We start from the raw sequence: 23841 nt of genomic DNA, 5'->3' as shown, positions 1-23841 counted from the left end.
TCCCCCGGCGAGAGGAAGTTCCGGACGAGTCACGCGGTAGAGGCTCGTGTGCTGTCTTCCATCACCAACGCCAGGTCTAGCAGCTCAAACTGACCGGCTTTCGACTGGATTCCGTCTCCCGAGGACTGTACATTTCAGCGCTGGCCATCGTGACATGGTGATGAAATCGCTCGATTGCTCTGCTACACCAATTCCATTGTAGCAAGATGAGCTCTGGACCGGCATCACAGGATTCTTCGCTCTCTGCAGCGACATTCCTCGCTTCGATCTCCGCCGAATCTACCGTCGCATTCGAGCCCGGCACGTCCTCTTCGGCACCCGGCTCGGCCCCTGCACTGCCCATCTCGGCCAAGGTTTCTCTCATCGATGCTCAGATCGACGCCTTGGAAGGCCAAGCGGAGAGGGAAGTGACAGCTCATGCTGCAGAGCTGCGTGCAAGGGCTGCCTCGACGCGCGCGGTCGATCACGACCTCGACCGACTGTGGCTTTCCATCAACCAGACAAGCTCTCGCCTTGTGACTGTCGGTCCTCAAGTGGCTCCAAAGGCGATCGAGTATCATGATGCCCTCGCACAGAGCTCCAAACAGGCGCTTCTGCTCTCGGTCCTCTCAGACTTGCTTGCCTCCACGAGGCTGCTCGAGCGCCTCGAAAAGCTGCAAACCCAGTCCGATCTGGCGGCCTTGCGAAGCGAGCTCCCAATGGTCGCTCAGGTCATGGAGCCATTCCGTTCTCGGCCAGCCCTCAAAACTATGCCGGCGATCGTCGAGCTCGAGAAGCGCTTTGAACGTCTCCAAACGCTCAGCACAGAGACGACCGCAGCGTCCACTCGAGCCTCCAATGCTACACCACAGTCGCCACAGCCAGCTCCAAGCGACTCGGCAGTCGCAACGCAAGGTGCTGCGAACGCAAAGGAAGCGCTACAGTCCGAGCAGGCTCTTTCGCCCGCATTGAAAGTTCTTGAGGCGGCTCGAGCCCTGATTGTTGCGGGTGGACCTGATGCTGGCTGGAAGGAAGTTCAAATCGAGCTGGACGCACCCGCACTTCCCCCCGGCGCTCAGACCACGGCAACACCTCCTGCGCAACCTGCCGTGCAGCCTGCTGCAGGATCTCAACGATCGTCTTCCGACGTTCACCGTGGTCTTCTATCTCGGGAAGACCTCACGCAAGAAGGCACGTCTTTGACGCGCAATTCCTCCTCGTCATCATCAGCAGCAGCGGCCGGGGCCCGCAGCAGGCACAAACCGAAGCTTGGCGCACGTCTTATCCGTCCACAAGACCAACTCGGCAGCGGACCTTTCAATGCCGAGGATGCAGCGCTGGAAGAGGACGGATGGGGACTGGACGACGACGATCACGAAGAGCTGGAGTCGGCCCCTGCTCTTGACGAAAGCATTCATTCTGCGGGACAGCCTACGTCGAATCAGTCGGTCAACCAATACCCCCATCAAAGTGTGGCAGCCCTGGCTCGCGACGATTGGCATTCTTCACCCAGCAGCTCGGTCAGGATGCGAGCAAGTATGAGCTCGAGCTCGTCGCAGCGAAGCGCTTTCGCGATTCAAGAGCTCGAAACGCCAGCAGCTGCTTCAGGCGCCGAAGTTGACGCCTGGGGGCTCGGCGAAGACGAAGTTGCCGATGGCCATGATCATCACGATGAAGCTGAAGCTTGGGACCTCGATGACGATGATGATGTCGTCGACGCAGATATGAAGCATCCTCAGGCTGCGGCTGTGGCGGTTGCTGATCCCCCGAAAGTCCCAGCAACCGTCGTCGATTCTTCACCTCAGGCTGCCGTCCTTCAGAGTGCGGCACCGACCCATCAGTCGGAGGCGCCGAAACCTTCCGACATGATCCCTGGCACGCCGTTGAAGGATCACAATGGCCACAGCGATGTGGCACCTCCCTACACGCCAGCTACCGATGCATGGGGTCTTGAAGATGACATGGATGTTGAGGATGGCGAAAACCCACCAGCCCCATCAGCAGCGCTCATTGATGCCTCACTCAAGGATGTCGAGGTCGACAGCATGGCGACGACCAACCCTGCAAAAAGCTCTGGGACTCCTCACAGGGGCAACGCGGTTGCAAAGTCCTCGGACGAAGATACTTCGAATCAGGACGTTGCACCTCGTGAGCCTTCGAAGGCAGACACTCCGCCTGTCACTACAGCGCCTGACGCGTGGGGGCTCGAGGACGATGACGACGCCGAGGACGATCCCTGGGAAGCAGAGGAGCAACCACAGCTGGTCAGCAATGATCGCAGAGAATCCCCTCTGCAAGCTCCTGTCCAACTCAACAGCGGAACGTCTGACAGCCTCGCACTGCCACCTCCGCGACCATCTACGTCCTCCGCGGCCTCAGGGCCCACAAAGCTGCAGCACTCCGCTGCGCAAGCGTCGACGAAAGCGGGCGACACTGCAGAACAGGAGCCGGAACCAGATGCGTGGGGATTCGAGGAGGGCTCCAGCGCTTCCGAGGCAGACCAAGTCGAACGGATCACTGCCATTTCTCCAGTGAAGGAGGCTCCATCAAAGCTTGCGGCTGTTGGATCACTCGGCGTTGATTTGCCAAGTGAGATCAAGCAAACGACGCCTCTCTCCACCGAAGAAGATCCGGGACGAGTCGCTCCTGTCAAGGACAGCTTCGCTGCCCCCTCGGAAACGCCTGAAGAGCCCGCGAGACCTCCATCGCCATCGCCATGGGGCGAAGACTTTTCGGATGCCGAATCTACGGGCTTGCCTGAGCCGCAGGCTTCGGACACACCAAGCCCAGCGATTGCTGTCCGTTCAGCGGGCCCCAGCATCGAGCGGTCGGGCTCGGGTCGTCGAGAGCTCGATGCGCAGCCCGTGGACGAGTTAAAGTCAGCGGCGCTTGGCCAGCAGACCGCTCAAAAGGAACCGATCAAGAAGGAAGCGTGCGTCATCAGCAAGAGATCGCAAGACCTTGTCAATTTGGCCGAGTCTACCATGGCCACGGTCATCGGTCTGCTGCGAGGCAGCGACTCCAATGGCGGCAACGTCGACGATGCTGAGGCGCTGGCTGGCACCATCTACAAGATCTTTGAGCTGCATCGGGCGCTGATGCCGGTTGCGCACGGCGAGGTGCTTCGGGACGTGCCTGCGCTGGCAATGCAGTTCTTCAACGATTCCGAGTATCTGGCGCGGGAGCTCGCTCGACTCGTGGAAGAAAAGGGCCAAGCAATCTCGGCGGCATGGGCCCAACGGGATGCGGAAGGCGCCAAGCGATGGAGCACCAAGGAGATGGTCAAGCTGGAGCAGGAAGCGGCTTTGACGCGCGCACTTGGGCAGCGATGGTTCGAGGCGCAGATGACGACGCAGACCAAGATTCTGCTCGACACGATCGTGGAGGCGGATGGGTTTGCACGGACGTTCGACGAGCACCGATTCGCGCGTTGCGAGCGGTGCATCAAGCAGGTGGTGCAGACGCTGCAGCAGCTTGCCAAGGCTTGGCGTGGTGTGCTGGTGGCGTCGCGGTACCACGCAGCTATGGGACGACTGGTGGATCTGGTGTTTCAAAAGGTGCTGCATGACGTGCTCGACTTGGAGGACATTGGCGAGAGCGAGTCGGAGAAGATTGCCTCGCTGGTCAAGACGCTCGGCAGCCTCGAGAGCGTGTTTGCGGCCGAGGGCGAGCAACAGAGCTCTGCGCCGTTGTGGGTGCCGAGCTGGTTCAAGACGTCGTACCTCATCGAGATCCTCACGGGCTCGCTGGTCGACATCGAGTTTCTCGCCTTTGAGGCGGGCGCGCTCGTAGACTACAGCCGCAAGGAGCTTGCGGGACTGGTCAAGGCGCTGTTTGCAGATACACCCAAACGCAGCAGGCTGCTGCAAAAGATCGAGACGGCTTCGGTCGACGTCCTCGCGCATTGAAAGGCACGCAATGCCAGCCGACTAAAGCTTCGTAGCAATGCAATGATCGGATCGTCGTAACAGCGCGGGGAAGCGACGTGTGGGTTGCCAGCCGGCCTTTGTTCTGAGAACAGGGAGCGAGATCGGGTGGGAGCACGAGGCTGGTTCCTGCGTCGCTTGGACTGAGGCGCGTCTCCCGATGCGGACGGCGCGTTTGCAACGTGCATGGAAGCAGGGCACGGCAGAGCAGGGCACGGCTTGGCGACAATGAGCCAAGAACGCAAACGCGAGTACGCGAGGCCTCGCGCGTTGTTAGTCTTGGCGCAACATGTGGGGTTGACTTTGCATCGAGGCAAGCAATACTGATGCGTTGGGAGCCGTATGGATGCGGATCTGTGACTGCGTGTGGAACGGTCGGTGCCCAACAATGCGGAATGTATTGCCAGCCCTTTGGAGGGGCGTACAAGCAAGCTGATGAACAATGGCAAGGGCTGTGAGACAAGGACCCTTACGAGCTTGCGAGCTGGGCGATCCGCCTCATGTCTTGGCGTTAGTTTGAGCAACGCAGGGAGTGCAGAGGCGCGGAGTGGGACGGGTCTGAGGCCGAGGTGGCAGCGCGCAGGTTTTTGGCTCGGCGCGCCCTCCCGTGCACAAGTCAGGTGGCTTTTGTTCTTCGGTTGGCTGGCGCTGCCGACCTGCCGACTTGCCGACTTGGAAGCGGTGACATCTGCAGGACAGCCTGCAGCAAGCCGTCATCAGGGCAGGCGCGGCGAGATTCCGAGAAAAAGAAAAAAAAGAGGGAAAAATCAGATTGGATGGCGAGCCCGCACGACTGTTTGGCTGTGTCGGGGCGAACCCGTGCAGGCGAGATTGGACCTCCGCGACGTGCTTCCATCGGAGCGCGCCAAGAGGGCGCCAAACAGCATCGCAGCATCGGTCTCTCTGACCACAGCCCCTGTCGATTTCCCACGACCCTGAGTGCGGCCTGTCGAGCCTGGAAAGGCTGCGCGACAGGCTGTGGACTCCCACTCCATGACAAACAGCATGTCCAAACACAGCAGTCCCGCTGTAGACTGAACAAACGGCCTGTCGGAGGGCCTCCGATCTTTCATTTATAATTTTATCATTGTTTTTCTTATTGTGGATGCACCCCGCGTGGCTGTGGAGTGCAGCCAAGACGGCATGCATTCGGGGCCTTTTTTCGGTACAGGGCCCTGAAACCAATCGAGCAGAAATCGAGCCCAAAATCAACGAGCCACGGCCACTCGGCTTCGCTTACGACACTTCTCGATGGCCTTCCGACGACGGCCCAGAGCCGAACACAAGTCCTTGCCGCGCCAAGCCAAGCCAATCCTATACAGCCGCCTCTCTCTCTCTTTCTCTCGCCTCAGACCGCGAGATCCGACGTCGAAAAGAGCAGGATGAGTCCCCGTCGATGTACCGCTGCCCTCGGGCCTGGCTCGAGTGATTTGGCAGCTCCTCATACCTTTCCGGTCCGGCAGAAAGATGTCCCTGAGTGCTGTCCTGAGTTTGTGAGGTCAAACTACTGACCCCGCTACTGTATATCGGCTTTCTAAAGCCTGGATCCCGTCGCTCCACTTCGGTCCCCTGACCCCCCCTCCACCATCCTCCCTCTCTCGCCTCCACCATCCCGCCTCTTCCGCTGTTCGGCTCCAACCTCGCTCTGTCTAAACAGTCGCCGTCGTCGGCGAGCACGATCCCATCGCTTGGCACCAGACGGACACTCCCTCGTGCCACCAAACCAAGAGGTTCCTTCTTTCAGCATGTCTGGTCGGCGGCAACGAGACTCGACTGCGGGCGAGTCCTACGAGCTCCCAGCGTCACCCCCTTCCGTGGCAGTCGAAGAGCCTTTGCTCGTCAACACATCCTTCGCAACCGATCCAGATGCCACCGACGCCTCCCTTCAACGCCTCGCATCGCCAAAATGGTCTCGGAGCAACTCTCGCTACTCTGCCTTTGACGAAGGCCTCGAGCCAGACTCTGGAGGTCGCTTCCTTTCGGCAGCAGCCGCCTACCAATTTGACCCGGCTCTATCTCACGGCCATCCCACACCCATGCAAGAGCGTCCCTTCACGCCTCCCTTCGCTCGCTCAGACTCCCGCCCCACGTCTCTGGCAAGCTCGCACATGCTCTCGGTGCGCTCTCGCAGCGACTACGACTCGGTCTATCAGCTTTGGAGACAGAGCGGCACTCCCAGCAGCTTCAGAGACTTTGCCGACGACGGAGCCAGTAGCCACTATGACAGGCGCGGCAGCCAAGCCAGGGATCTCGAAAAGATCGAGCAATACCGCGCTGGTGCTTACGATCCGCACTCACCACCAACAGGCAACGCTGCATTCCAGGGCCTCCACCAAGGCGAGGCTGGTGCCAAAGGACCAAAGGACTATCGAGCCGTCGGCCTCGCCAAGTATGGGCGGGGCAAAGATCAGCGCATGTCAGCTAGGAAGAAGTGGTGCATCGTCCTCGCTGTGGCTGCCGTGATTGCCATCTGCGTCATCGCCGTCGTGGTGCCGATCACTCAAGTACTACTCAAGGACAAGTCTAGCGATCGTCAGGCGAATACCAGTGGCTCGAACTCAAGCTCTGGCGCCGGGGCTAGTGCCGGAAACGGGGCCAACCCAACTCCCGCACCCGAAAAGGTCGTGGCGACGTGGGGTGTCAATGGCTCGGTCATCGACCTTGGCAACGGCAACAACTTCACCTACATCAACAACTTTGGCGGTCGCTGGGCTTCCCAGCCACTCAACAACTCGGCACAGGCTCAGAACTATACGCCTCCGCTCGACCAAGAGTTCGACTTTGCGCGCAACAGAATCCTCGGCGTCAACCTCGGCGGATGGCTCGTCACCGAGCCTTTTATCGTACCCGCGCTCTACGAGCCGTACGAAAACACGTCCAGCCCGGCAGTGGACGAGTTCACCCTCTCGCAACGCTACTTGTCCGAAGGCGGCGCCGACAACCTGCGCGCCAAGATGACGGAGCACTACGAGACCTTCATCACCGAGCAGGACTTTGCCAACATTGCTGCGGCCGGCCTCAACTGGGTGCGCCTGCCCATCGGCTTCTGGGCCTTGGAAACGTACTCGAACGAGCCGTTCTTGGAAGGCGTCGCGTGGAACTATGTGCTCAAGGCGATCCAGTGGGCACGCAAGTACGGCCTTCGCATCAACCTCGACTTGCACGCCGTGCCCGGTTCGCAGAACGCCTACAACCACTCGGGCCGTGTAGGCTTCATCAACTATTTGCAGGGCTTGATGGGCAAGGCCAACGGCCAGCGCACCTTGGACTACATCCGACAGATCGCACAGTTCATCAGTCAGCCCGAGATCCGCAACGTCGTGCCCATGTTCAGCGTAATCAACGAGCCCTATGCCATCTCGATCGGGCAGCCCGCGCTGCAGTCTTGGTACTCGGAGGTCTACTCGATTCTGCGCAGCATCGCTGGCACTGGAGCGGGTAACGGGCCGTACATGACCATTCACGATGGCTTCCTTCCGCTCAGCTCGTGGTCGGGCTTCCTGGGTGGCGGTGACCGTGTCGCCTGGGACACGCATCCGTATCTTTGCTTCGGCCAGCAAAATAACGACCCTTGGGACGTGCAGATCCTCAAGCCGTGCCAGCAGTTCACGGGCCTGCTCGACAATGCGCGCTCCAACATGGGCGTCTCCATGGGCGGCGAGATGTCTTTGGCCATCAACGACTGCGGCCTCTTCCTCAACGGCGTCCGCGACGGACATCGGTACGACGGCTCTTATACAGGGCCCACGCCTGGCGACTTCCCCTACGTCGGATCGTGCCAGCCGTTCGACGACTGGGAAAATTACTCGGACGAGATGAAGCGGGGATTGCGCCGATTCGCGCTCACGTCGATGGGCTCGCTGCGCGACTTCTTCTTCTGGACCTGGAAGACCGGAAACAGCCTGAGGACGGGCAAGCCGACATCGCCGATGTGGTCGTATTCGCTCGGACTGCAGCAGGGATGGATGCCGACAAATCCACTGGCGGAGTCGAGTGGCGCGTGTGCGGCGCAGGCATCAAGATTGGGCACCAGCGTGCCGAGTGCGACGTGGGGCAGCGCCTTCCAGAACTGGCAGACGGGTCGTGCATCGAGCTACTCTCCCAACACGGCGGCGTATCCCTGGCCACCACAGTCGCTCGTTTCGGCGAATAGGCCAGTCTCGCAGCTGCCGAGCTATACGCCGACCATGTCGATCACGCCCGTTCCGACACCCACCATCTCGGTCACCGCAACCGTGTCAGGTGACCCGACTCCGAGCCCGACGATTGGGGCATGGTACAACTCGGACGATTCCACGCCCTTCTACACCCGCATTGCCGGCTGCGAGTATCCGTCCGACCAGTACAACTTGGGCAACTGGAATCCGTCGGGATGGCCGTGCAGTGGCGGCCAGCAGAGGAGGGACGAGCAGCCACGTGCACTCCCCACCAACCCACCTCAATGAAGGTGACTTTTAGCGCACGACAAGTTCGTGCATGGACAATCGGCCGATGGCCATTCTTTGTACTTTTAGTAGCCTGCTTCTGCTCAGCATGTCGTCATTCCATACATCCTTGTCTGCTGTGGGTGTGACCGGGTCAACGTCAGAGGGAGCACTTGACGGGTTGGGATTTTTGCACAAAACTGTTAGATCGAAATGATGGAGGAGTCGGCGGAGTTGGAGCTGACGCGTGGCTCGCGCCCCTGCAGCTGGGAATGTCGGCTGCCTGTCAATTTGAGCATGCCGCTCTCCGCGCACTCTGGCGAATCGCACGCCAGCATGTCGGTTGCCCCTCCCTGCGTGCCAGGCGACCCATTCGCCTGCACACATTCGCCAGCCTGCAAATGCAAGTCACTTCGGAGGATGCTGGCTGCGGGATTGAAGCGGAGGCTCGCCGCCTGTCCCAATGAATCTTCCTTGAGCTCCATCATCTGCGCGACCTCCCACCAACGATCAGGATGTCGTACCTCTCAGCCCAGCCAAGCACGAGCGCCGACGGACGCAAAGGAGGTCTTCGAGTGGGTGATGCGTTCCGGCTTGCAGCCAAGAGCATGAGCTCGTTGCGCTCCAGCGCGCGCAGCGTATCTGGTGCGTCTGCGGTCAACGTCGATGCTGTCTCGTCGGCAGCTACCTCGATCCTGCCCTCTCCCGCCGACGAAGTGGACGAGACCCACAAGATGGCCGCTTCGCCACCGGAGTCGAACTCCGAGTACAGATGGCATCTGCTGCGTCATGAGAGCGGCCATGTGTGGTGGCGCAACGTGGACAGCATGGCGAACTTTATCCTGCACTGGCAGAACCGCTTCCACCAACACGGCGACATGTTTGGCACGTGTCTCGTGCGGCGCGGCACGGGGCCGTGCCAGTTGGGGGTGCGGGAGCTGAGGGAGGCGGTGAGGAGGTTGCGATTTGATCATCCGACCATCGCGCTGCGTCTTGCAAGGAGGACCGAGTTTGGGATCGCCAAGCTGGAGCTGCCGGCGTTTATCGAGAAGCACGTGGATCTGCAGGTGGCGCTGGTGTACGATGGCGTGCAGAGCGACGAGGATGTCGAGCGATGGCTTGATCAGGTGGTCGTCGTCCACAACGAAGAGAGACAGGAGGATGGCGCCGAGTATGCGGCGTTCATTGCCGAGGCAACCAAGGACGGTGTGCCTGGTCGCGACCGGCTGCGCATCCACTTTTGGCCGTGCGACGAAAGCGCCGGCATCGACGCACGGCTGTTGGTGGAACAGTGCCATTCGGTGTCCGAAGGAATCGGCACTCTGCTCGTCTTCAACCACCTGCTCGCCTCGATCGCTGGAGTGCTTGCCGATTCCAGCCCGCAGGCACTTGCGTGGGGCGAAGAAGTGGCGCGTCTAGAGCCGGCGCTCCAAGATGCGATTGAGCATCCGCCGCCGTCGTGGGACGTTTCCCCCACGGAGCTCAAGCAGGTCGAACGCGTCAACCAAGAGCGCATGAACGGCAAAGCCACTCCCCCAACGGCGGTCGACAAGATTGCCGGCAAGTTCGTCGGCCTCACGCTGCGCAGTCACCAGAGCCGAAACTCGCTGCGCACCAAGGCGGTGGCGCCTCCGCTGGTGAAGGTGTGTCGAGCGGTGGCGGAGAAGGGCGACATGTTGCCACTCGGACTGCTGCCGCAGACGGGCAAGCCGTTCGAGGGTCAGCGCACCCACACGGCGATTCTCACCGATACGCTGGATGGAGACCAGACTCGGCAGCTGCTGGCAGTGCTCAAGGCGCGCGGATTGACGCTGGCGCCCTTCCTCGAAGCGTGTGGACACATGGCTACCACCTGGACGCGCAAACACCGCGGTCTCGTCGCCAAACCCAAGAGCAACAGGGGATACGATGAGCCGGATCGTATCTTGGGCAGCTTTTCCAACGCCATCAGCAAGCGCGATACACTCAAGCCAGAGTACCGCTCGTATCTGGGGCTGTGCATGAGCGGGTTCCCTACCAAAGTGGCGGTTGCGCACGCAACCTKGAYACCGCAAGCCGAACAATGCACCACGCCATCCGSCACCGATCCGCGCGATCCGCTGCCCMMCATCACCCAAGCTGATCTTGCGCAGCTCCTTTCGCTCACCCACGAGCTCGCGGGGCAGTATGCCGAGGGAAGAAACAACGCCAACTGGCTGCGATACGACAAGGTGCTCATGCTAAGCACCATGCATACCGAATACCTCCTCCTACGCAGCGATGCACACTACCCTTCCATGCCCTGGCTCAGCTCCGTAGGTCGTGTCGATCCCTTCTTCCTCCCAAACCACCCCATCACCGCTAGCGACTCGCTAGAGGTACATAGTCTGCGCATCATCGGCCGCGTCGCCATCCGCCAACCCATCCTCCACGTCTTCTCCTTCCGCTCCCAAACCACCCTCCAACTGTCTTACGCCGAATGGCTCTACCCCACCCCATCCCCCGGTCAGCCCCAAAACATCCTCGAATTCTGGCTCCAAACCTTCCGCGCCACCATCCTCGCCCTCCTCCACAACCCACCCCCGCTCGAGCCCAACCCGCTCACATCCTGATCCCCGCCGCTAGGTCTCGTTTGGACGCAACGCACGCAATGCGAATTCGGACTGTCGTCGTGCAAAGCAGCGTGCAAGTATGAGTATCAGCGCGGATGCGGGTACAATAAGGACTACGGCCGGTGTGAGGCGAACATAAGGGCAGGATGAGAGAGAAGAGAATACAGAAGATTGGGAAAAGGTGCGGAGAATTGGTGTGCGATCAGGCTTCGCGCCAGGAGCGGCCCCGGTCGCCGGTGCCGAGCAGCGCGCCGATGAGATCGCGTGCGGTGTTGACGATCTCGACCGCGCGGCCGATGATGCCGCCTTCGTCTTCCTCGACGTAGTCGTGCGCGAGAGGTACGCGCGGCTCCGAGTTGTGCGGCGCCACCAGCGCGCCCGTGGCGCTCGTGCGGCGCGGCAGCGTCGGACTCGACGGTCCACCGCCCGTGATGTCGGCGCCACTGCCGGAACCCGAGCGCCGCTTGCCGCTCGCGCGCGCCAGGATGAACGTCGGCGTGTTGAGCGGCGTCGGTCCCACCTCTACGGGGCCGTCGGGGCTGACGACGTTGGTTTTTTTGGACGCCGGCGGCGCATTGCTCGGAATGTTCTCGACATCCACGCTCAGCTCGGTGGCCGCTGCACTGGGCGAAGCCGACTTGGCGCGCGATGCTGCTTTCGACCCCTTGCGGTCGTCCGACCAGTATGTGCGGTCCTCGCCGTACATGTAGCGGTCGCCGTCGCGATCCTGGGACGATCGGTTGGACCCGCCGTCATCCTTTGCGTCTAGGTGCGGGCTGGCGGGAAAGTTGGGGCTCGCCAGGCCGTACGATCCCTGGCCGTCCGAGTCGTACTCGTTCAAGGCCCGATTCGCGACCGGACGCGCCTTTCCTCCGTGCGCTGCTGCATCTCCAGCTCGAAGGCCATCAGCTCCATCTCGATTGGCGTCCTTGCCGGTCCGAAAGGACTCGCCCCGCGCGGCGCCTCTCGCATTGACGGGCGAGGCGGACGAAGGGCTGGTGGAGGCGGCGTAGCGGTCGTAGCTGCCGTTGGCGATCGAGTTGGTGGGAGAGTGGCCGGACGAGTTGCCGCTGTTGGTGCGTCCGCGGCCCTGCCTGGCGGCGTCCTGGATGCGCTCGTAGCTGGCCGAACTCCCGAGGCGTTGCGACGGGCGGCCCCTTTCGCGGTCGTCGCCGCTGCGCGATGCATCGTACGAGTCCTGAAAGGACGAGGCATCCTGATGCGAAGTGCCGAGGACGTCGTAGTCGCCCTCGGCCTCGAGACTGCGCGAGTCGTAGTCTTCTGCGGCGGTCTGATGCACGATGCGGTGCTTGAGGATGCCGCGCGGGGCGGCACTGGTCTGCGATGGCTCCGGTGCCGCGGTTGCTAAATCTTGAGGCGACGTGGATGATGAGGATCCATCAGTCCTGTCTGACTCGCTGTGGTCAAAAAAGCTCCCGTAGGGTCGGGAAGCGTCAGGGCTGCTCGCAGCGTCGCCAGTGTTAAAAACCGGCCCGTTGGAGTTGTCGTGCTCGCCGTCGGCCATGTCTGGGCCGTCAAAGTAGTCAAAGTCGCCGGTGAACTCGTCGTCGAGATCCCACTGCACACCGCGCGCCGTCGGGTCGCCGTGGCTGGAGGGAACGCCAGCACGCGCGTATCCGTACTGAGCGGCGTAGGTGGAGACGGTGCTGCCGTTGTTGGAGCGCGTGGCGAGGAAGCCCGTCGGGTCGACTACGGCTGGGGAGGGCGCTGGCAACACTTCCGAGGTCTTGAGACGGGTGGGGGCGAGCTTGGCGATGGTGGCCTGGTGCTCGAGGTGCTTTGAGGAGGAGGAGGCGTGAGAGATGGCGGGCGAGGTTCTGGGGCTGGACTTCATGGTCAAGACCTCCTCTTCCTCGCTGCTGACGTCGTCCTCCTCTTCCTCGAGCTCGTCCTCGTCGTACTCGTCGTAGTCCGGATATCGGTGATCCAGAGCGATGCACTGCTCGACGCGATGGTTGAAGCTGATGTGACGCTTCTCGTCCGAGCCGGCGCTGTCTGCGCGTCCGATGCTGGGCGACTTTTTCTTCTGTGCCGAGACGAGGGGCATGGCGCCGGGCGAGCTGCCGGTGCGCTTGGGCGACTTGCCGACGAGGTTGGAGTCGGACTTTACGGAAAAGAGCGCCTTGCGTTTGGCCTCCTCGGCTTTGCGGTCCTGCTCTTGGACGTGGTCGTCGATGGGGTTGGTGGCAAGCTCGGTGCTGGGCGAAGCGGAGCCTCCGTTGCCTGGGGTGGTGAGCATGTCGGAGATGGTGCGATGCTTGAGGATGGAGCGCACGTGGTGACCGTCATCGAGATCGAGGCGATCGGCCATGGTGGCCTGCTTGGGAGGCGGGACCGACTCGACATGCTCGTGCAGAGGGCCGTAGAGCCAGGTGACGTCGCTGTCCTTGAGCCAGTTGAGAGTCTCTGGGCTGATGGTCTTGAGATTGCCGCGCTGTTTTGCCCAGGTGCGCCAACTTGCGTTTTCGAGCCTGACGCCGTTTGCGATCTGATTCTTTTGCTTTGTCATGGCCTTCCAGGAGCTCCAGACGTCTTCGTCGGTCCACTGGTGACTGAGATAGTCGACGCAGACGGTGGGCATGCGCGATTCGATCTGGGCATCGTCGGGCGCGGGGGCGTTGTTGGCCACGGTGGGATAGGGCTGAGGTGTGGACAGCATCTTGGACGAGAGCAGGGATCTATCGAGAGGGAGGATTGGCGTAGAATGTGGCTATGGGCTCGTGCGGGGGGAAAGCGAGCAGAAGAGAGTGTCCGGAGGGGTTGTGCGAATAGGGATCGCTGTACCTCTCAGTTGCGCCTAAAGGACATGGGTCCTACGCAATGGTGACAGGGGTCCGCAGCAAGGTAGTGGCGATGATCTGTGCGGTCGAGCTTGTTGGGAAAATACCGACTACAAGCTTCGGTTACGCAGATATATAGCACCTAAAAGAAGGGCGCCTGGTGTCCCTATGCGCCCAAGTCCTTGCGTTGAGATCTTGCAGGTCCGAACGCAGACAGCGACTGCGATGCTGGATGCTGGATGCGCGTGTGTCGACACACTTGAGTGGGAGCCGGTCGGTGGAGCGAGAATCGACCTGCGTTTCAAGGTGCCTGACGGGGGAGGGATCGGCTGACCGCGGAGTTGGTCACTGGAGATCCGGTACCTCTGATGATGGCGATGGTCGAGATGTCGGTGGAGGGAGGAGAGAGAGGACGACACGAAGGCGGATCCAGTCGACTGGCTCGATGGCGATGGGAGCGCGCCGCTTTTGGCGAGCGAGCGATATGCGAAAGCGAGGGCTCTCTGGGCTGGGCAGGGCTGGGCAGGGCTGCGATGGGCCGGGTTGGCTCTCTGTCTGTCTGTATGCGCTGAGCAGCCGCCGCCCGCAACGCACGAAAAAGTCGAGCTCGAACTCGAGGCGTCCGCGCTCTGTCCACGCTGCTGCGACCCGGAGGGCTCAGCCGGGCTGAGGGTTTTTCGGGCGGGGCGGGCGCTTGAGCTGACGCGCGGCGTGAGGGCTTGCCCGTTGGTTGAGCCGTGCTCAAATGGCCCACGGCTCACAAGTGCGTAGCCATGGCTGGAAATTCGCCATTTTGGCCGAAATTTCAGAAATCGCCTGCTCAGCCCCAATCGAGGTGCACTTGGAGATGAGAGGAGGAGGCTCTGAGCGCTGCGCGACCCTGTCATGAGACGACGAGGCGTCGCCGATCCAACCCGGCCTCGCCTGGCGCGTCAGACGGGCGACCGTGTGTGCCGTTTGCACCGAAACTGCTCCGCGAAAACCCCGAGTTCGTACAACGCCCACCCATGTACTTTGTCGCTCTGGAGCTCGTTGGGAGGCTCGCAGGCACTTCAGTCCCATGCATGCTAGCAAGCAGCTTTGGTATGAGGTAAGACTACGGTAGTATATGATCATTACATGACCACGAAGCATCATTTGATGTGGGCACGGCAAAGCATGCATGCAATTCGCAGGAAGTGGATCGATTTCAAGCAATTCCAGATCTGGTTATCAGGCCGACTGACTGCGCGCGGGGGAGAAGGGGGTCCCCTCTTTCTTCCGAGCAACGCTTCGAGCAACATTGTGACTGCTGGCAAGGACTCCACAGCCACCACCAACACCGATACGAGTATCCGACAGATTACCAAAGTGCATGTTGTGGCGTTAGAGCTGGCTGGCTGATAACGAAGTCATGCACTCGGTCGGTGGCTTGCTACCTTTCCGCCGACATCATTTCCAGTTGTGTATGTGTGCTGTCTGTGAGGCGACCTTCCTTTCTTCGACCGGCGCGCGGGAAGCTTGCGAAGCGCGCGCAGAGTCGAAGCCGCCCATGCACACCAGACGCACATCGAGCAAATCCTGCATGACAATGCTGTCCAGAAGGCGGCGAATTTTTGCTCAGTCTGACGCGGCAGGCCGGTATCGATGCAAAGGTTCGCCTTGCCCTACCGTGCGTATTTACCTGCCAACGCTGTTCACCATCTCATCGCCCACAGTGCATCCGAGACTGCATAGCTTGTAATAGTGTAGGCAGCATTGAGAGAGTTCAGAAGGTGGAAAGCGTGATGCAAGCAGCAAAGGCCTGAGGGGCGGCTACGGTCTGCGTCGGAGTTGATCCACTCTCCAGCCAGGAATTGGGATCGCGCACGCGCCAGGCTGGCCCCAGGACTGTAGAGTCAAGCCGAGGCTGCCAAAATTGCCCGCTCCCGCACCACGCTGCTGCCGGCTTCGGACAAATACGAGGCAGCGTCGATCCGGCTCACTGCACAGTGCACAGCTGCGCCACATATCGGCATGCTGTCCACGCCACGGCGGGCTGTGGCAGCGCTCGGTGCGGTTCGAGCGCCCACCATGCAGCCCCAAAGCCCCACAGTAGTCCCCACCGAGCGTGCTTGCTGGGACAGTGGGCATGTCGAGATCCCACAGCACGGTGAGACACAAGTCACGCGCACCTCTTCACATTCCGTCCCCACCTCTGTCCGCGCTTGTCAGCCTTTGTCGCGCTGAGCGGTTGGCACAACGCGTCGTGTTACTACCCAATCCAAGCCCACACTCGCGTCGAGACAGAATCAATAGCATTGCGCTGCTGAGAGCGTGGTGGTCTAGGCCACCTTCTTCGGCTTTCGGGTGCGAAGCTTGGCTCGCAGCTGGTCGATCGCGAGCTGCTGTTCGGTGATGTGCGCTGCCACGCGCAGCGTCTCGAGCCTGTACGCGCGCTGGAGCTCCCTGACGGCGTCGCGCACCTTGGCGATAGCAGTGAGCACCGCCGTGGGCTCGGGCTCGCCCGGCTTGTTCGTGCGTGCGGCCGATGAGAGCAATGCGAGCGGCACATCCTCGTCGCCCTCGTCGCTGGGCACGGCGTCCGAGCTCGTGCGCGCCACACGCACGAGACAGAAGCCGTCTTCGCTCGTCGAGGGCGACGAGTCGACGGCTTCGGTTGGTGTCATCTGAACCACTGCCACCTTCTGCGTGGCGGCCGGGAGCTGAGTATGGTCGTCGGTGCGAGAGGCATCGGCAGGGATGGCATCGGCGGGGGCAGCATCGATAGCCGAAGCATCGGCAGGCGACTCCTGGGGCGGCGACGGCGCGGGCGCTCGATCACGGCCGGTCAAAAGCTGCTGCACCCATGCCTCCTCGAAGAACGGCTTGATCGGCTCGGCCTGCGTCGCTGGCTTCGTACGTTTGATCGCCGGGACGTTGTCGTCCAGCGCATCAAAGCAGGTCACAGAGCGTGGCCGCTTGTTGCCCCCTCCGCCATCTTCCTCGGCGTGAGAAAGTGCAACGGCCTGCATGGTGTCGCGCACGCTCTCCGCCTCGAGTCTGTCGCAAACTCCAGCTAACGATGACAACACACACCGATCAGCGCGATTCCAGCTAGCCAGCAACATCAACACTGCACTTACGACTCAGGTCGAGCGCGAGCTCGTCCACGAACTCGTCATCGTCCTCGTAGTCCGCTGGTCCGCACGCCATTGCGCCTAGATTGACGATGGCCGTCGACACGAGCGACAGCCTGGGGCAGCTCGATGTGTGTGAGCGGCCGTGGTCGGTGCTTGGCGCCTCTTGAAGCGCAGGCGATGCAAAGAGGCTGATAGGAGATGATGTGGTCTCGAGAGTGGATGCATTGACACCAAGTGCGGCGGTTTGGACCTCCGCAGCGGCAGACATTGCGGATAGCGTTGCGGATTTGCGGGTTTGTGGGACCCGAGTCTGTCAAGCGGGCGAGCGGCGAGCTTAAATGCGTATTGAGCTGGCCGCGTCCGTCCGGGCACGGAAGCAATCCTCGCAGCATGCGAGTCGAGCAGGCGCCAGGAATCCCTCTGTAGCGACGCTCGAGCCCCACTGTGTGGGTGCTGACAGGCTGTGAGCGGATCCATCACCAGGCTAATCGAACTCTTCGTGTGAAGCGCGACCTGATGTTCGGCTGATCCGATCGATCGCCAGGCGTCGAGCGCGCGGCTGATCCGAAGCACTGTTCGCGTGACTACGACCAGCACTCCTCCTGCCAGCGCCTATTCCTTTCGAGCGCGTCGAGGAACCGCTTAGCCTGATCATCGTCCATACCCCCATGCTGCTGGGCGAGCGATTCAAACGCCCCGCGCACCTGCTCTGGCATCTTTCCAGACGCGCCGGCGACGATGATGTGCGCATTGCGCTGCACGATGGCCGTCCAGAGCAGCTGCCCATACTCGGGCTTGGCGATGAGGTCCTGCACGTAGATCTTGTCGTCGCCGTCCCTGCTGAAGGCGGTGTGCAGATGGAGCCTATCCGCGTGCTTCTGCTTGATCGCCTCCCAGTCATCGCCGAAGAGGTAGTCCTTGGTGCGGTATCGGAAGCCGAGGAAGAGGTGGATCTCGGCCGACGTGTCTGCACTCGCGAGGCGGTCCAGAACGAGCGAGCGCAGCGGCGCACATCCGGTGCCCGGGCCGACGAGGATCAACGGAGCTTGGCGCGGCGGCAGTGTGAGGTATCCGCGCTTGAGCAAGATCGGCACCTCCGCATCCTTGGGCAGCTGGGCGAGCCAGCGCGTGCACAGTCCAGTGCGGGCTTTTCGCAGCCGCGTCTTGTACTTGACAATCGCCACGCTCAACTCGATCGCACCCGCCTCGCTACCAGCGGGCGGCGGACTCGCAATGCTAAACTCGCGCGGCTTGATCCACGGCAGCACATCACCCACGTACTCGAGCGGAATCTGCACCGACTTGAACTCGTCCAGCACCTCCTTGATCGTGCGCCGCGGCCGTTGCGCGTATTCGAACATCTCGTCAATGCCCTCCTGCGTGTTCACATCGCCTTTCGCCAGCGCCTCGGCAGGATAGATGCCGCAGTACTCGTCCAGCTTCTCGCGCTCGAGCGAGCCCACGGGAGAGAAGAGACGGATCTGATCGAAGAACGACTGCGTCGGTACCGCGGTGAAGTCGAGATGGTGCGTGAACAGATCGCGCACCGTCAAGCTGTGCGGAGACTGCGCCACGGTGGGTGGGACTGTCGCTCCTGAGACCGTCACGCGGGTATCTCCATCGAGGCCGAGGCGAGACAGCATCTCTGTGACGCTGGCGGCATCGTTGATCGGATGCAAGCAAAGCACGTCGCCCGGTTGGAATGTGTTGGGCGTGACCACGGCGGAAGCTTCGTCGGTATGATTCGAGTCGTGGTGTTCACCATTGCCATTCGACGAGGCGGTTCGAGATGGCAGGAACTCGAGCAGCCTGACGTCTTGAAAGTGATCCGAGGCTGTCATGCGATCGTTCTTCTTGAGCGTCGACTCGATCCAGCCTTGCTCGCGCAGCTGCTGGTGGAATCCGTCGGTCTTGCTGCCATTCAACCCATCGATGCCCTCCACCTTCTCGATCGTGGTGGCGGGAGGCAGCAGCTCGTCCCGCCCAATCTCCTTAACGCCATCTGGCATGGGCATCATCGCATCCATCTTGTCCCAGAACTGCTCGAGCCACGGAGCGAGCGACCCTTCGAGCCCGAGGTAATGCATGTCGTCGCCTTCGCCGTGCTGCGTCACCTCTACCGCGCCGAGAGCCTTGAGCCTCCGACTCAGCAGTCTGACTGGCCAGCAAAACCGCGTATACGTCGTATCTCCCAGCCCGAACGCGGCAAAGTGCACATCGGCCAGGATGTCTTCCGGAATGCCTTTGCGCAGCAAGAAGTTCCAAAACGCGCGTGCAGTGGTTGGGAACTCTCCCTGTCCCGTCGTCGATACGAGGAAGAGCACGAGCGACTCGTCGACCAGGTCGGTCACGTCGTAGTCTGCCACGTCCGCCACGTCGACCGTGTAGCGCTTGCGCTTGGCCTGCCGTGCGATGCGAAGTGCGACATCCTGCGAAGTGCCGGTCTGCGTCATGTACAGAATGGTCAGATGGCGACCTCCCGATCCGCCATCCTGAGCCAAAGAGGACGTCGATGCATGCTCCGACGACATCCTTTCCATCGCTTTCATAGGAATGTGGCAATAGTGGTGATCGTTGGCGAGAAGTGAGACAGCAAGACAAGGGCAGCTCCGTGCAGACTCGTCGGTCAAATTCGCCGACCGCGACCCGAGCCGCTCGGAATCTGATAAAAACCCCCGAAAAGCCCCTTCGGCTGAGCCAATCTCGCCAGCCACCCTGGCAGTGACTTAGTAATCTCTCCCCCGCGACCGGGCCGCGCACAAACCCTCAACCAGCTCTACGCCGGACGAAGCCGAGTGGTGAACCTCGCACCGTCCGTGTTGATCGTAGCCCGCACACGGCCTCTGTACAATCCTCGATGGTAGTCACTCGCGTCTCACACGCTCAACCAAGCTCACTTTCCCAATCTAACGATGAATGCAAATTGATGTTGCGATTGGTCTCGACGCTCGTGCTATAGACTAGGACGCGGAGCTGGGCGGATACAGCCTTGCATTGCCCACGCCCATGGACGCGGCGTCCGCGACGGGTGTCGCAGCTGGCGCCGCATGCGCCTTGGCACCCAAGCTGCCCGCCGGCTTGTGCTCGGCCCCACCATGCTGTGGCGGTCTCTGGTGTGCGGTGCCGTTAGCATGCATCTTGACGTCGCGTTCGTCGGGCGCGCCGCCCATGCCTGCCGCCATCGAGGGCGGGGGCGGCAGGCTCGTTTTTGCGCCGCCCGACTTGGAATGCGACGGCGATGCTGCCGGAGGCAGACCTGCTTGCGCGTCGCGCGCTGCCTGGCCCGAGCGAGACTTGTTGCTCCGCCCCGCCGTCTTGGCCGCCCCTCGGCCGCGCCCACTCACGCCGACGCTATCGTCTACGCTCGCCCGGTCCTTCCGCCCACCTCCTCGATGCGGCGGCGTGGGCGAGCCAGGCATATTGCCCGCCGCTCCTCTCGGTGGAACTCCCATGGGCCCCGGTCCTGGCGGCCCGGGCGGCATGCCGTACTGCGGCGGATACGGAGCGTACATATCCGGACGGAAGGGTGAGCTTCGGTGATGCGGGTCGTTGGGGTCCATGCCCATGCGTGCCGCCTGCTCGCGGTGGTGCATGCGAGCCGCACGCTCCATCTCGGCCGCCGCGTAGGGATCAAATCCCATCATGCCCATCTCCATGCCCGGATGCATGTGGCCCGGAGGTGGTGGCAGCGGGTGCATGCCATGACGATGTGGTGTGCCCGGGCCCATAATCATGCCTGGGTGCGGACCAGGCATGCCGCGGGCACCGGGAGGCAGACCGTAAGGGAAGCCGTTCATCTGCGCCTGTGCGGCCGCCGCTGCCGCCGCTGCCGCCTCTGGCCCGTACATGGCATATACGTCCGGATTTTGAAACTCGAGTCCGACAGGAGCGCCGTAAAAGGGATCGTACATGCCTGGCGGCACGCCTGCGGGACGGATGCCCATCTGCTCAATGTCCATCATGACGTCGACCTCGGCGAGACCCTTGAGGTCGGGGTACGCCACAAACTCGTCGCCACGCTCGATCTCGCGTGCGATGGCCTTGCGCTTGGCCGACTGCTGGCGGTCGGTGCGGGATGCGTTGGGATTGGCGCGGTCGGTGGTGTCGGCCGCCGCCGAGGGCAAGGGGATGTGCACCCTGTCCGGGTCGCGAACGAGCTCGGTCTCGAAGATCTGGTGCCTTCGTGCGGGACGCGGTGCATCGAGCGTGCGCTTCTCGCGGTCGAGCCTCCTGCGCTTGCGGCTAAAGTCGTCCATCATGTCGCGGCGGAGGCTGGCGCAGCTGGATCGCCAGATGCTCCAGGCGGCAAACTCTTCTGCGTTGGCGACGCGCTCGTACTGCTGCTCCTGCTGCTCGAACCACATGTCGACGAGCTGCGTGCGGCGCTGGCGGCGCGACTCGATGGCCTTGTTGAGGTGGAGCAGCTCCGGATGCGTGCCGTCTACGATCATCTCGCCCTCCTTGGAGATCTCTTGGAGACGCTCTACGTAGAGACGGTCGCGGAGCATGGCGAAGCCGATCTCGATCTTGGTGAGCGCCTCCATGGCCTCTTGGCGGCGGATGGCGGCTTCGTCTGTGGAGGCGTCTTCGTCTGGCTCGACGGCGTCTGGGGCGGGTGTGCCCGCTGCGGTGTCGAGCTGGTCGGCGTCGGCATGGTCGGCGTCGGCCGCCTTGACGTCTGCGTCGGCCTCGGCGTCGCCCGCAGGCTTGGGCTTGTCGGCGTCGTCTTCGTCGTCGTCTGCGAGCGGGGATGCGGCTCGTGAGGAGGCGGCGGAGCCTGGGAGGCTGTCGACGAGCTGCTCGGGTTCGAGCAGGCTGGTGGCACCGCCTGTGGCAGCGGCGCGCTTCTTCATTGAAGCGATGAGGTCGAGGTCGGTGGTGCGAGGGGAGCCTGGATCTTCATGATCCGAGATCTCGTCTGCGCCTGCGTGACCGTCGGCGTCGACGTCGTCTTCGGGCTCCGGAGTGATGTCGGAGCTTAGGTCGTCGGCATCTGCCTCTTGTTGGAGTTGGTGGAGACGGCCGTGCTTGGCGATGTCGTCGCGCGAGGTGCCCTCTTCGGCTGCTGCGTCGTCGGCGTCGGCGTCAGACGCGTCGTCATCTTCGTCTTCATCGTCGTCGTCGTCATCGTCTTGGGCGTTGGCTGCGGCATCGCCGTTGACGCCGGCGGTGGCGAGGGCGGCGAGAGCGTCGAGGCCGGCGGCTGCTCCTGCGTTAGCATCGTCGTCGGCGCCTTCTGCACCGCCGGTGAGGGCGGCTAGCGCCTCTGCAGCTTCGTCCTCGTGCGTCTTGCTGTGGCCATCGTCGTCGTCGTCTTCGTCGTCGTCTTCGGAGCCGCCGAGGTCGTCGTCGGAGAGCGATGAGGCGTCTGCGTCGTCGTTCTGATCTTCGTCCTCGTCGGTGAGCTCGCTCTCGTCGCTGAACTCGTCGCCTGTGAACGCGCCCGCCTTTTGTGGCGAGCTGATGTTGGAGTTGGGATCGTGTGCGACGGTTGCTTGGGAAGCGTCGATGTCGTCGTCGTCGTCGTCGTCGTCGTGATCCTCGTCGGCAGGAGCGTCTTCATCGTCGTCGTGCGCTTCGTGTGCACTGTGCGGATGGGATGAAGACTGGGCATGGTCGAGGGGAGGCAGCATGGACTCGTCCACCTCTTCGCCCGGAGCGTCGAGATCGGTGGCAGCTGCGGCTGCGGCTGCTGCGGTGTGGTGAGCGAGCTCGGAGGGATCCATGACGATGTCCGAGTGCTGGCCGTCGTCGATGGCAGGGTCGTCGTAGGGGAGCGGCTCGGTCTCTGCGTCGGAGGCTTCGGCGTGGTCGGGGTCTTGGAGCGAGTGGGGAGCAGCGGATGTTGGCTGAGTGGTGGTGGCACTGGTTGGCATGGTCAGACTGGGAGGGCGGCGGCGAGAGCGCGGCTACTGAGTCGGCTGTGGCCCAGCCAGCAAGATGCGCGGGACGCTGTGCCGGTGATGTGAGGGATCAGGGGAGATGAGGGATGATGGATGGAGCTATCATCGCATGGTCAGGCTGGGAGCAGGTGGTTGCTTGCGGGCGAAGTGGATGTGTCGCTGCGACGAGCGAGCCGGCTCGAGGTTGGTGTTGGAGGAGGAGGAGGATGGCGCCTGGATGGAAGATGAAGATGGAGCGGGTATGAGATGGTGGTCGAGCGAGCTGAGGAGGATGGTGTTGGTGGAGGGGAGAGGCAAAGGGGAGTCTGAGCTGCGCCCGCGAGCTGAGGAGAAGTGAGCGAGAGAGAGAGCGTCGGGCAGACCCTCTCCTGGATGCTGCTGCTGCTGCTGCTTCTGCTGCCGGCTGCTGCTTGGCTCTAAGTTATCGCGCCTCGCTCGATTCTCTCGCTTGCCCCGACCGCTCGCTGCTCGCTGCTGCTCTTTGTGGAATTCGGATTGGGAGCGTGGAGGCGAAATTCTGCCCACTGCTTTCCTCTCTCCCGCAAGCCAGCCCAACCGTCCACTTTCTCGGATTTCGCGTCGGCTCGCTCCATCATTCGGCTCGCCCCGCTTGCCTGCCCGCTTGCCTTCTTGCTGGCTCGTCTGCCAACGGAGCCGGATCGACGCGTCGAAGCTGCAGCCACAAAATCCGCCTTTTCACCTTCTGACGATGTAACAGCTACTCGAAATTATTCTCATTCCGTGCGATAAGGTGGTCGCGAATCGCCGGCGGGCTGCAGAGGCGAGTTGGGCGCGCGCGTATCGCTCGGCGGCGGTTGGCCGATGGCGCTGCTGTGGGTGCGACTTCAGGGTCCGGTGGAGGGACAACTTCCGAAAGCAGCGGAGGCGGCACTGGTTGACACCGCGCGGCTTGCACTGCCAGCTAAACTTCCGAAGGCCCTTCTCCCCCCACACACTCTAGCACCGGATGCAGATCGCCTGGTAACGTAGGGCGTAGGAAGCTTTGTCCTACCGTCACCCCCCATACGCCCCCACACACGATGGTACCACCAAGTTCCGTGCCATAGCCACGTCTTGCTCGACCGTTGCGAGGAGGTATCTCGGTTATATTAAGCC

General features: G+C 62.2%; 7 protein-coding genes across 7 annotated transcripts, besides 4 other annotated features; 3 read left to right on the top strand and 4 right to left on the bottom strand.

The window, feature by feature from the left end:
- Positions 1–206: 206 nt before the first annotated feature.
- Positions 207–3887, top strand: PAN0_017d5462 (uncharacterized protein; the record flags this gene model as incomplete). Its single annotated transcript, XM_014799036.1, has 1 exon — positions 207–3887. The coding sequence occupies one exon, from the start codon at positions 207–209 to the stop codon at positions 3885–3887; it is 3681 nt and encodes a 1226-aa protein (XP_014654522.1).
- Positions 3888–5650: 1763 nt separating this feature from the next.
- On the top strand, positions 5651–8350 carry PAN0_017d5461 (glycoside hydrolase; the record flags this gene model as incomplete). The annotated part of the gene is made up of 1 exon (XM_014799035.1): positions 5651–8350. The coding sequence occupies one exon, from the start codon at positions 5651–5653 to the stop codon at positions 8348–8350; it is 2700 nt and encodes an 899-aa protein (XP_014654521.1).
- A 494-nt stretch (positions 8351–8844) lies between these two features.
- Positions 8845–10920, top strand: PAN0_017d5460 (uncharacterized protein; the record flags this gene model as incomplete). The annotated part of the gene is made up of 1 exon (XM_014799034.1): positions 8845–10920. One exon carries the CDS (start codon positions 8845–8847, stop codon positions 10918–10920), a length of 2076 nt encoding a protein of 691 aa, XP_014654520.1.
- A 202-nt stretch (positions 10921–11122) lies between these two features.
- PAN0_017c5459 (uncharacterized protein) lies at positions 11123–13600 on the bottom strand (the record flags this gene model as incomplete). The annotated part of the gene is made up of 1 exon (XM_014799033.1): positions 11123–13600. The coding sequence occupies one exon, from the start codon at positions 13598–13600 to the stop codon at positions 11123–11125; it is 2478 nt and encodes an 825-aa protein (XP_014654519.1).
- Positions 13601–14781: 1181 nt separating this feature from the next.
- Positions 14782–14811: a sequence feature (In-frame stop codon was detected at splice-junction site;~hypothetical protein).
- A 279-nt stretch (positions 14812–15090) lies between these two features.
- Positions 15091–15166: a sequence feature (In-frame stop codon was detected at splice-junction site;~hypothetical protein).
- Positions 15167–15302: 136 nt separating this feature from the next.
- Positions 15303–15355: a sequence feature (In-frame stop codon was detected at splice-junction site;~hypothetical protein).
- A 241-nt stretch (positions 15356–15596) lies between these two features.
- Positions 15597–15929: a sequence feature (In-frame stop codon was detected at splice-junction site;~hypothetical protein).
- Positions 15930–16024: 95 nt separating this feature from the next.
- PAN0_017c5457 (uncharacterized protein) lies at positions 16025–17090 on the bottom strand (the record flags this gene model as incomplete). Its single annotated transcript, XM_014799032.1, has 2 exons — positions 16025–16758; positions 16826–17090. The coding sequence occupies 2 exons, from the start codon at positions 17088–17090 to the stop codon at positions 16025–16027; spliced, it is 999 nt and encodes a 332-aa protein (XP_014654518.1).
- A 316-nt stretch (positions 17091–17406) lies between these two features.
- On the bottom strand, positions 17407–19371 carry PAN0_017c5456 (riboflavin synthase domain-like protein; the record flags this gene model as incomplete). Its single annotated transcript, XM_014799031.1, has 1 exon — positions 17407–19371. One exon carries the CDS (start codon positions 19369–19371, stop codon positions 17407–17409), a length of 1965 nt encoding a protein of 654 aa, XP_014654517.1.
- A 411-nt stretch (positions 19372–19782) lies between these two features.
- PAN0_017c5455 (uncharacterized protein) lies at positions 19783–22698 on the bottom strand (the record flags this gene model as incomplete). The annotated part of the gene is made up of 1 exon (XM_014799030.1): positions 19783–22698. The coding sequence occupies one exon, from the start codon at positions 22696–22698 to the stop codon at positions 19783–19785; it is 2916 nt and encodes a 971-aa protein (XP_014654516.1).
- Between the last annotated feature and the right edge of the window lie 1143 nt (positions 22699–23841).

This window comes from Moesziomyces antarcticus (genome assembly GCF_000747765.1).
Source record: "Moesziomyces antarcticus DNA, scaffold: scaffold_v10017, strain JCM 10317, whole genome shotgun sequence".
In the NCBI taxonomy this organism is placed as follows: Eukaryota; Fungi; Basidiomycota; class Ustilaginomycetes; order Ustilaginales; family Ustilaginaceae; genus Moesziomyces; species Moesziomyces antarcticus.
The sequence above is the reverse complement of the archived record's forward strand: the minus strand, read 5'-3'. Positions and strand labels throughout refer to the sequence as shown.